General features: G+C 32.7%; 2 protein-coding genes across 2 annotated transcripts in view; both read left to right on the forward strand.

The window, feature by feature from the left end:
* LOC135137857 (leucine-rich repeat-containing protein 15-like) overlaps positions 1 to 12,876 on the forward strand; it is a 116,713-nt gene that overhangs the window by 72,146 nt on the left and 31,691 nt on the right. The gene's annotated exons all lie outside the window — the stretch shown is intronic.
* Positions 6,256 to 12,876, forward strand: part of LOC135137860 (ras-like protein family member 10B) — a 292,378-nt gene continuing 285,757 nt past the window's right edge. The window contains exons 1-3 of the mRNA XM_064067615.1: positions 6,256 to 6,542; positions 6,631 to 6,677; positions 6,791 to 6,913. Coding sequence (XP_063923685.1) covers positions 6,256 to 6,542; positions 6,631 to 6,677; positions 6,791 to 6,913 — 457 coding nt within the window. The remainder of the gene's footprint in view (positions 6,543 to 6,630; positions 6,678 to 6,790; positions 6,914 to 12,876) is intronic.

Here is a 12,876-nt window from a genome sequence, read left to right on the forward strand (position 1 = left end):
TTTGACAACTTTTTTAAAAGTGAAATTTTTTCAATGGTCCCCCCTTCTTCAAATTTCAGCCAATTTTTGACATTTTCGAAACTCAACTAAATTCATTTTCTTGTAGATTTCGACCTCGAGAACTCACTTCCGGCTTCGTTTCATTGATAAGTCCAACCGTTTTTCCAGAATCGACCGTTGAAATATCGAAATTTTTAGAAATTTTCAAAAATTCGCATTTCATACCGATTCTTTCGAAAATGTTGTTCCGTGACCATCAACATACTACATTTTTGGAATCAGCATCTCGAGATCTACGCCCCTGAATGTTTTCGCAATTTTTAGACAAGTTTTTTAAAAGTGAAATTTTTTGAATGGTCCCCACTTCTTCAAATTCTGGCCAATTTTTGACATTTTCGAAACTTTACTAAATAAATTTTCTTGTAGAATTCGGACTCTATAACTTACTTCCGGCATCGTTTCTTTGATAAGTGCAACCGTTTTTCTAGAATCGACCGTTGAAATTACGAAATTTTTAGAAATTTTCAAAAATTCGCATTTCGTACCGATTCTTTCGTAAATGTCGTTCCGTGACCATCCACATACTATATTTTTCGAATCAGCAAATAGAGATCTACGTCGCTGAATTTTTTCACAATTTTTAGACAACTTTTTTAAAAGTGACATTTTTTTCTTCAAATTTCGGCCAATATTTGAAATTTTCGAAACTCAACTAAATTCATTTTCTTGTAAATTTCGAGCTCTAGAACTCACTTCCGGCATCGTTTCTTTGATAAGTGCAACCGTTTTTCCAGAATCGACCGTTGAAATATCGAAATTTTTAGAAATTTTCAAAAATTCGCATTTCGTATCGATTCTTTCGTAAATGTTGTTCCGTAACCATCAACATACTATATTTTTGGAATCAGCAATTCGAGATCTACGTCCCTGATTTTTTTCACAATTTTTTGACAACTTTTTTAAAAGTGAAATTTTTTCAATGGTCCCCCCTTCTTCAAATTTCGGCCAGTTTTTGACATTTTCGAAACTTTACTAAATACATTTTCTTGTAGATTTCGAGCTCTGAAACTCACTTCGGGCCTCACTTCTTGGATAACTGCAGCCGTTTTTCCAAAATCGACCGTTGAAATATCGAAATTTTTAGAAATTTTCAAAAATTCGCATTTCGTACCGATTCTTTCGTAAATGTTTTTCCGTGACCATCAACATACTATATTTTTGGAATCAGCATGTCGAGATCTACATCCCTGAATTTTTTTACAATTTTTTGACAACTTTTTTAAAAGTGAAATTTTTTCAATGGTCCCCCCTTATTCAAATTTCGGCCAATTTTTGAAATTTTCGAAACTCAACTAAATTCATTTTCTTGTAGATTTCGAGCTCTAGAACTCACTTCCGGCATCGTTTCTTTGATAAGTGCAACCGTTTTTCCAGAATCGACCGTTGAAATATCGAAATTTTTAGAAATTTTCAAAAATTCGCATTTCGTGCCGACTCTTTCGTAAATGTTGTTCCGTGACCATCCACATACTATATTTTTGGAATCAGCATGTCGAAATCTACGTCCCTGAATTTTTTCACAATTTTTTGACAACTTTTTTAAAACTGAAATTTTTTCAATGGTCCCCCCTTCTTCAAATTTCGGCCAATTTTTGAAATTTTCGAAACTCAACTAAATTCATTTTCTTGTAGATTTCGAGCTCTAGAAGTCACTTCCGGCATCGTTTCTTTGATAAGTGCAACCGTTTTTCCAGAATCGACCGTTGAAATATCGAAATTTTTAGAAATTTTCAAAAATTCGCATTTCGTACCGATTCTTTCGTAAATGTTGTTCCGTAACCATCAACATACTATATTTTTGGAATCAGCATGTCGAAATCTACGTCCCTGAATTTTTTCACAATTTTTTGACAACTTTTTTAAAACTGAAATTTTTTCAATGGTCCCCCCTTCTTCAAATTTCGGCCAGTTTTTGACATTTTCGAAACTTTACTAAATACATTTTCTTGTAGATTTCGAGCTCTGAAACTCACTTCGGGCCTCACTTCTTGGATAACTGCAGCCGTTTTTCCAAAATCGACCGTTGAAATATCGAAATTTTTAGAAATTTTCAAAAATTCGCATTTCGTACCGATTCTTTCGTAAATGTTTTTCCGTGACCATCAACATACTATATTTTTGGAATCAGCATGTCGAGATCTACATCCCTGAATTTTTTCACAATTTTTTGACAACTTTTTTAAAAGTGAAATTTTTTCAATGGTCCCCCCTTATTCAAATTTCGGCCAATTTTTGAAATTTTCGAAACTCAACTAAATTCATTTTCTTGTAGATTTCGAGCTCTAGAACTCACTTCCGGCATCGTTTCTTTGATAAGTGCAACCGTTTTTCCAGAATCGACCGTTGAAATATCGAAATTTTTAGAAATTTTCAAAAATTCGCATTTCGTACCGACTCTTTCGTAAATGTTGTTCTGTGACCATCAACATACTATATTTTTGGAATCAGCAAATTGAGATCTACGTCCCTGGATTTTTTCACAATTTTTTGACAACTTTTTTAAAAGTGAAATTTTTTCAATTTCTCTTCTTCAAATTTCGGACAATTTTTGAAATTTTCGAAACTCAACTAAATTCATTTGCTTGTAGATTTCGAACTCTAGAACCCAATTCATGATTATTCAAGGCTTTGTGCGACCCAAACCAAAGAATTTTTTCTAACGATTTTTAGCGGTAGTTTAGAACCTTTTTTGGGTAACAAACAATCTTCTTGTGGATCAACCAGCTGCTAAATTTGAATTCTAAGTAAATTTTATTCAATTTCATTAGGGTTTGAAAGACTATAAATTTACCTGCGAAATAAACAAATCGAGGTAAATTCTGACTGATTAAAAATATTTAGTAGGAACTGTTTTGCCGGGTTTTCTCTAAATTTTATTAATTTTTTAATAAAAACAAATAATGTTCGATATTTTCTTAAGACATCTTATTTACTGTATTATAAATAGTTCAAAGCAATAAATAACCCCAATTTTGTAACTCCATGAATTGAAATAAAATTTTATTCCACCTCAGTTTTTATTTTAGACCCTCGCGAGTTCAGTTCAGTTCAGCGTTTTCACTGAACTGAATGAAGGCCCTAAACCAGAGGAGTTTTCACTCAGTCAAGCTGTGAAATTTATATCAGAAAACCACACAAATTTAAATTGAATATAAAAGTTAAATATACAAATGAAAGTAACCAGCGTGTTTAAATTTCTGACGCTGTAAATTTTAATAATTTATGGAGTTTCTCGAGTTTTTTCCATGAAAAATATATATTTTTAAGGACTTAAGCCGAATTATGGGCCGATGATATGGTTTATATTTTGGTTCTCCTAGAAATTTGTTTATTTGGAATTCAAATTTTTCTACTAAATTTTGCATTTTTTAAAATCTTTTTAATACTAACAGAGAACAAGAAATCATAAAAAAGAAAATATGCTAAGGAAGTATTGTAATCCAGTCCATCTGGACTTTATGTTATCTGCAAGTTTTATGATCCCCTAGAGTACGAAACATAGATTTTCTTTTGCCGTCTGTCTGATCGTTGTAAAATTTTGTGTGTACTTTAGGAATATCAAAATTTATCTGCTTGGAATCGTTATCCCGAAACAACAAATATTTTTAAAATTTTATAAAATAACGTACTCCTCCATTTGTGGTTTATGAACCCGTGTTGAGTTTTTACCTTAGGCGTCTAGATTTTAGAAAAAAATATCAACATTCAAAATTTATCCGTTCATGCCCCCTAGGAATTAATGATGTCATCTTACAATTTTGTTCAATGAATGTTATTTAAAATAAGTGTTAAAAAATAGTATAATCCTGAACTTATGATTTATGAATCCGTGTTGAATTTTTACCCTAGATATAGAGATTTTTCGATTCCTCAATTTTTCTCATTTTGTATTTTTCGATTTCGAATTCTCAATTTTTCGATATTTCGGTGTTAAGATTTTTCAATTTTTCTGTTCATCAGTTTTCCAATTCTTCAAATTTTCGATTTCTTGTTTCTTCTATTTTTCGATTTCTCAATATTTCGAAGTTTGAATTTTCCGATTTTTCAATTTTCTGGTTTTCAAACTTTCAATTTTTGACCTTTGTCAACTTTCAATTTTTCGATTAATCACATTTTTATTTCCCCATTTTTGAAATTCTCGACTTTTCAATATTTCGATTTTTGAGTTTCTCAGTTTTTTGATTTTCAATTTTATGAATTTTCAGGTTCTTGATTTTTAATTTTTAGAGTTTTCGATTTCTCGATTTTTCATTTTTTCGATTGTTCAGTTTTTCCATTTTTCAATTTTTCAATTTGTGAATTTATTTTTACATTTTAGATCTTTAAATTTTAGATTTTTCACTTTGGCTTTTTGATGTTCCTCTTTCAAGATTGTTCAATTTTTCGAAAATTGAATTTTTTTGAATTTTAAAAATGTTAGATGTTTCGATTTCTCGGTTTTTCGTTTTTAAAATTAAAAATTTTTTTTGATGTTTTGACTTCTCGATATTTCGATTTTTCAACTTCTCGGTTTTCGATTTTTCGGTTTTTCAATTTTTGTATTTTTAAAATTTTTGATCTTTCGGTTTTGCAGTTTTTCAATTTTTAACGTTTCCCAATTTTCAGTTTTTTTTATCTCTCGATTTTTTTATTTTCCCATTTCTTGATTGCTTGTCTTTTCAATGTTTCCATTTTTCAGTTTTCAATTCTTCAATGTCGACTTTCCAGTTTTTTGCATTCTCAGTTTTTTGATTTTTTAATTTTTAGGTTTTTCGACTTTTTGATGTCCCGAGTTTTCAATTTTTTCGATAATTTTTCGATTCTTCTTTTTTTCCATTTTTCAGTTTTTCGATATTTTAGTTTTGGGACTTTTCAATTCTTCGATTGTTAAATTTTTAGAATTTTCCACTTTTCGATTTTTCGATTTCTCGATTTTTTCTTCGATTTTTGAATGTTTTTTATTTTTCAATTTTTCAAATTTTTAATTTTTCGATTTCTCGATGTTTTTTTTGAGTGGTCACTTTCTAGATTATTATACATTTTTTATTTTTTTCCAGAAAATTGAAGAGTCGAAAAATTGGGAAATCGAAAAAATGAAAAATCTAAAAACTGAAAAATCGGAATACTAAGAAGTCGAGAAATCGAAAAATGAGAAAATCTAAAGATTAATCGAGAAATGCTAACATTGAATACTGAAATTTCAAAAATTGAAAAATTGATAAATCGAAAAATGGAGAAACCGAGAAATCGAAGATCTGAAAAAGTGAGGAATCGAAATTAGCCAAAATCGAAAAGTTAAAAATTGAAAAATTAAAAAAACAAAATGTCTACAAACTGAACAAAAAAAAACCAAAGATCGAGAGATCGAAAAATTTAAAAAACCCAAGACCAAAAGATTAAAAAATTGAAAAATCTATAAATCAAAAACTTTAAGAATCCACAAATTGAAAAACAAAAAATCTGAATCCGAGAAGTTGAAAAATCGAAAAATAGAGAAATCGAAACTTCAAAAAACTGAATGACCTAAAATTTAAAAATCGGATTAGTACAAATCGAGAAAAGGAAAAAAAAATTAAAATTGCAAAAATTAAAAAATCCCAAAACTGAAATGTCGAAAAATTGAAAAATGGAAGAAAAATTGAAGAACCAAAAAAAAATCGAAAAATTTAAAATTAAAAAAAAATATAGATATATGTTTTGACTTCTCGACCTTTCCTTTTCTCGATATCTCGATCGTCTGATGTTCCAGTTTCTCGATGTTTCAGTTCTTGAATTTTCTCGATTTTTCAATTTTTCGATTCTTAAATGTTTCAATTATTCAGTTTGATATCTCTATTTTTCATTTTTTGGTGTTTCGTTTGTTCGATCTTTCGATTTTTCGGATTTCTATTTTTCAAGTTTTCAGATTATATTCATTGAACCCTTAAATAAAGCATTTCGTAATATAATTTTTTTAGAGCAATTTCTCATATTTTTAACTCGCAAATAAATCAATCTAATGATAATTGTAAGACAATTTTACTCAAACATTGCACGAACACAAACTTTCTTTCATTTCTACCATCATATTCCAGAAGGGAAGTTCCAATTTGGTAATGAAAATGCCAGCGAATAATTACAACCACAAAACAAACATTCCATTGTGAGTAAATTTACACACACCTGACCTGACCTATTAATCCTTGAATCCGATGATCAAGACACCTTAGTACCCCAATGACCGTGAAGTTGATTGGTAATCCAACCCCCCGAAATTCCCGTTCCCGAACTGTCCCATACCCTCCCCAACTCCCCATCCCCACCCTTTCCAGCCGACTTCGCCGCCCCCAAACATCCCGTTTCGCGCTTCCACTTTCAGTAGCGCTCCGCTCGTTCTGCACACCACCACACTCCCACCCGTCGCAAGGTTCCGATCACGTGCCAGCACAGCCCTCTGCGTTTTCGGCGGCCCGCGACGCACAGCCGCCCCCGGCCGCTGTTCGCCCTCGGAAATACGGCCCCCCGTGGGCCTTTAAAATAACTTTTCCAAATGGAAAACAAAAAATATACCTGGCACGCAGGTGGACGTGATTCGCAGATGTTTGCTTAAAGGGCAGCCGAGGCGGCGAGTTCGAGTGCCGCAATAAATAAGTTGGGGAGTTTGTAAACAGGATTATTAATAAAAATAAATCAATTTCGGCGGTCGAGGGTAATTTATTGGAGTGAGCGGGCAAAAGGGAAGATTGATGGAGTTTTTCGGGGGTCTAACGAGCTCGTACCCGGGCCGTAGTCGATCGAGTTTCTTCATGTAAGTGGCGAGAAAAATTTGGCAAAGTGGCTGACGCGGGGACCTCGAATGAGAGTGCGATCACGCCGAACTCGAAACGGCATCTGGGTAAGTTTAATTGGGAGAAATGGAAAAATAACTTCGGCGGAGTGGAAAGTTTGAAAGTTGTCGCGGAAAATTCGCACGGATTTGATGTTTGCGTAAATGCTTGAAAATGAAGTGCCGGAAGCCCTTTCCGGTACACAATCAATCTATAGACGGAGAATGACGGATGAACAAAATAAAAATACGTAGAATTTCGATAAAATTGTACTCTTAAAGGTGATTTAACAAAAAAAATTTTTAACATTATTGACTAAATTGGAAATAAATTTCTAATTTCCTCAGCTACTCTATTTACACCTTGAGCCAAGTATGTGATATGAAAAAAAAATTAAGTTGGATGAAGCTTTACACATTTGATGACATTAATAGGATATTTTCAACCGGAACTGGTTCCGGAAGAAAAAAGTTCCTTAAACCTTCATGAATAAACCTTGTAATGATATTATTATTTGTCTTTTCCAAATCTTTTGTGCTCATCAAATTGGAAGTGCCACATTTTTACTGGTCAAAGTTCCAATTAACAAATTTGCGACATAACGTCCACATGAATCGGTTGTTTCATCGACATGAAAATAAATTAGATTATCGCCTATAATTTGACGAATAGCCTGCTTTGTTTTTTGAAACACTTTGTCTACGTGGCTTTTTCGTAAGGTACTCTCATCGGGAACTGACTTCATGGTACGCTTTTCACACAATTTGAAACAATATCTGTCATCTTCTGGGTGTTGGGCAAAGATTCTACGAGCAGACTTTGTGACTTCATATTAGTAGAATTCTTCAACTTATTTTTTGAAGACTTGTTCCAATATGCTGAGTTTTCGAAAACTTCTTTTCACAGGCGACCTGAACAATAAAATTAATTCATATTGCACATGCTTTTCTTCTCGCGTTTACTGAAAGCAACAAAATATCAATAAATTAAAGCAATTCTTTGAAATTAAAATGTGACAAATTAAAAAATATAGCAAATATCTTAACAGGTACTAGCCCCGCCCACCCACCCTCTCTTTTCTTACAGGGTTTGTCATTTGCCAAAATCACGTCTCTTTTCTTCAGTTCGAGTTTAAGACAGATTTTGGCAAATGACATACCTTCTAAGAAAAGAGAGGGTGGGTGGGCGGGGCTAATACCTGTTAAGATAAAACTGATCTTCGCAGGTACTAGCACCTCCCACCTGCTCTCTATCTTTTTAGAGAGATCTCATTTGTCAAAATTAGTCTTATTCTAACAAGTACTAGCCCCGCCCACCCACCCTCTCTTTTCTTCCAGACTATGTGATTTTCCAAAATCAGTCTTATCCTAGCTGGTAGCTGCTAAAATATATCTGATTTTGGCAAATGACATACCCTCCAAAAAAGAGAGGCTGGGTGGGCGGAGCTAGTACCTGCCAAAGTAAGACCGATGTTGGCAAATGAGATACCTTACAAAAAAAAAGATCGAGTGGTAGGGATACTAGTAGATAAAACGAATTTTAGCAGGTATTAACTCCGCCTACCCGTGTTTTAGAGGATATCTTATTTCACAAAATCAGTCTTATCTTGGCAGTTACTACACCCTTCCTCCCACCCCACCCACGCTTTCTTTCTCAGAGGGTACGTCATTAAGACAGATTTTGGCAAATGAGATGTCTAGTAAGAAAACAGAGGGTGGGTGGGTGGGGCTAGTACCTGCTAAGATAAGACTGATCTTGGCAAATGATATACTTTCCAACAAAATAGAGGGTGGGTGGGCGGGGCTAGTAGCTGCTAAACTAGTCCCACCCACCATTTTTTCTCTTATAGGGTATGTCAGTTGCCAAAATCAGTTTTATCTTAACAGGTACTAGCCCCGCCCACCCACCCTCTCTTTGCTTATAGGGTATGTCATTTGCCAAAATCAGTTTTATCTTAACAGGTACCCACCCACCCATCCTCTCTTTCCTTCAGTTCCAGTTTAAGACTGATTTTGGCAAATGACATACCTTCTAAGAAAAGAGAGAGTGGGTGGATGGGGCTAGTACTCCTACGACTGATTTTGGCAAACGAATTAGTACAGAAAAACAAAACAATTCTTTTGACTTAAAAATAATTTATTGCAATTATTCATTACTTGAAAGTACTTGTAATACAAGACTGATTGTGATAAATTACATACACCCTAAGAAAATAAAGGGCGGGTGGGCGGAGCTAGTATTTGTCAAAATAAGATTGATTTTGGTAAATGACTGAACAATATTAAGAGAAATCACTGGAATGAAGAGGGGGTGGGTGGGCGGGGCTACCGCCTTCTTATGAAAGATTCTGTAAGAAAAGTTAAAATTAGCCCCGCCCACCCACCAGTCCTTTTATTTTTTTATTCAAAAATAAGAAATAAATGTTACAGCAAATAAGTAGTATAACAAAAAAATTACGATTTAAAAGCCTACGATCTCTTAGTTCCCAATTCCATTTTACAAAAGAACATATAATTCATCTCACCCACCCACCCCGCCTCCATTTCAGGGATTAGCGCGTGTGTGTACCTAGTAATGCAAAATCAATCTTAACAGGTACTAGCCCCACCCAATATTAGGTTAAGTTGTTTATAATGAAAGGTTAGAAAATCTGATAAAAACTGACAACACTGTTTCCAGTCATTTCGCACCTTTCTTCTATAGCTCAAGATTTTTTTTTACGGATTTTCCCCTATTTTCTACGGCCATTATGAAAACTTTCTCATATTTTGAAGATAACTTATAAGACAAAAAAATTCGGCATTATTTCTATTTATTATTTCCAACTTTCTGAAGGTTTCTCATAATTGAATGAAATGAAATTTATCATATTAGGTTAAATTGTTTTTTTTCGGTGTGAGTCGAAGGGCGGAGCTTAATTGCAAAATTATTATTTTTCTACAAGAAACTACCATATGAAACATGTGTTAAGTAACGTGTTGTTGAAAGGAAACTAACTATATATGTTAAGAAAAAAAAGTAAAAAAAATAAGCCCCACCCACCCGCCCCGGTCTCAATTGTGATGATTTTTTCATTCGTTGTCAGGCCTAGGGGCGGAGCTTAATTGTAAAATTGCTGTTTCCCGACAAAAATGTACCATTTTAATCATCTTAAATATCTTGTCGTGAAAAGAATGTTACGTACATATATGTATCCAGAAAAAAAAGTAAAATTAAGCCCCGCCTACCCATCGCCAGGTTGGACAATCTGACAAAAACTTTAACACTATCGCCATTTTGTATTTTAAACAATTATTATCAATATTTAATAAGCATAGTTAGTATGTATTACCAAATTTAAAATTCACCTATGAATAAGGAATAATTAAATTTTAACTTTAATAATAATCCCCATTAACATTTTTGATCATATTATACAAGGTTATAATAGAGTAAGGCACAAAATTCATAAAAAGCGCAGTATTTGTTTTTTTTACTCTCCATCTAGTAGTAGTAATGGAGCTCATCGGAAGACTGGCTGCTTTTATATTTTCTCGACGTTTTATGACCCCTACAATATGTGGCAAAGTTTATGAAATTCTTCGTATTTAATACTAACTAGCTACCACCCTGCTCTCTCTATTGTGGTTAACATAACTAACACTACATTTAATAGCTTCCCCACTAATAATTCACCTAATACTAGTGTATATAACTTTAAAAAAGCCAGGTTTCACTTCCTCTATCATGATCTGTGTAACATTGATTAGTCAGTTTTAAATACTTCTGATGACATTAATATTCTAACCGAGCGTTTTTATGACATTTTATATCAAGTTTTGGATAAGCATGTTCCAGTATATCATAATCATCAAGATAAAGTACAGTATCCACCTTGGTTCGATCTCTCTATTATTAAAAATATTAAATTTAAATCTTATTATCACAAAAAATTTAAACAGTCACTTAACGAATTTTACTACTCTAAATTTAAATATTACCGTAAGATTATTAAAAACCAAATAAAAGCTGTTTACAAAAAATATACTGACTCTATGCAAACAAATATTTCCAAAGATCCTAAAATATTTTGGTCTTATGTTAAATCAAAAAAGGTCTTACAAGAATTCCGGGTAAGATGGCTTACAATGATAATATATTAAATTCACCTAATGACATAGTTAATGCATTCGCTATGTATTTTCAGACTTCTTACACTTCGTCGCAAAATTCATCGTCACAAAAATTTACAACTGGAGTTCACTCTCTTCCCATAAATATCAGTAAAATCACTGATAAAGACATCTTGTCTGCTTTACGTAATATTAAAAATTCTTTTACAGCAGGGCCAGATCAAATACCAAGCTTTCTATTACGTGACTGTGCAGGTTTGTTTGTCCAGCCTCTGTCAATAATCTTTAATGTTGCTCTTAGTACTGGTACTTTTCCCTCAAAATGGAAAACCTCTAAAGTTACCCCGATATTTAAATCAGGTGAAAAATCGAATGTCAGTAATTATCGACCAATATCCATAATTTCAAACTTCGCTAAAATCTTTGAGATAGTTCTGTACTCGCGTATCTATTTTCATATTCAGAATTACATAACACCTCAACAGCATGGTTTTATGAGTAAACGCTCCACTGAAACAAATCTCACATGTTTTTCACAATTTCTTTCAGAGGCACTTGACAATCAGTCCCAAGTTGACACTGTTTACACAGACTTTGCAAAGGCCTTCGACCGAATTGATCACAGGTTATTATTGTTAAAGTTAGAATCGTACGGTTTTTCTGGTAAACTTTTGGAACTTATAAGATCATACTTAAGTGATAGATTGCAATACGTTTTTTACAATGGTTTTTCATCATTCTTCTTTAAGGCAGTATCCGGTGTTCCCCAGGGCTCCAATCTTGGGCCCCTACTTTTTTCTGTTTTTATCAATGATCTCCCTGATTCACTGAATTGTCACATTCTATTATATGCAGATGATGCTAAGCTTTTTTGTATTATAAATGATCTTAATGATGCTTTGCAACTTCAGGAGGACTTACATAAACTTACAATTTGGTGTTCTAATAATAACTTCTTCTTGAATATTAGTAAATGTAAAATTGTGTCATTTGGTAATAAAAAATCTCTTATTGTATTTGATTACACAATAAATGGAGAACACGTCACCAGGTGTGATGTTGTAAAAGATTTGGGAATTTATTTTGATTCTCGGCTCTCTTTTCGGTTCCATATTGATGAAGTAGTAAAACATTCACTCTCTTTGCTTGGATTTATAATTAGACAATGTCGTGACTTCACTACTACTGAACCTATGAAAATGCTGTTTAATACGTACATTATATCACGCTTACAGTATGGTTGCCTAATTTGGTATCCAATCTATTATTGCTATATTAATGTCATCGAATCAGTTCAAAAAAAATTTCTTAAATATTTATGGTTTAAAAAATATGGCACCTACCCTGCTAGAGGATGTGACAATTTGATACTTCAAAGAGAGTTTAATATACCGTCTTTACATGCTAGAAGAGAAGTTAGTGCTGTAATGTTTCTTTTTAAAATCGTCAATTATAAAATTGAGTGCAGTGAACTTTTGGCCAAAATCTTCTTTCATGTACCACGTGTAAATAACAGACACTCGTTACCTTGGCATCTATCCACCGCTCGCACAAATATTTTGGTAAAAAGCCCGATTAATGTTATGTGTAGTAATTTTAACAACAAACTGAGAGATTGTGACATTTTTAATATAAATCTAAAAGATCTTAAGTATTTAGCTTTAAGTATCTTCGCAAGAGAATAATTATTAATTATCACTTATGTTTAGAATTATTATTATTATTATTATTATTTTTTTACTTTATCTTATCTTTTTCGTCTGTTTTCTACTTGCTAAGTAACTCTTAATTTAGGCTTATTATTCAGGTATTCGGTATATTTATTTGTATTTATTTATTTACTTTTCTTTTTTTTTTGTATTGATAATATACTTTAGTTTGTATCAATTGCTCTGTAATAGGTTCATATGAGCTGTTGG

Source organism: Zophobas morio, unplaced genomic scaffold (assembly GCF_036711695.1).
Source record: "Zophobas morio isolate AGI-343-1 ecotype UQ-CSIRO unplaced genomic scaffold, CSIRO_AGI_Zmor_V1 ptg000030l, whole genome shotgun sequence".
Lineage (NCBI taxonomy): Eukaryota > Metazoa > Arthropoda > Insecta > Coleoptera > Tenebrionidae > Zophobas > Zophobas morio.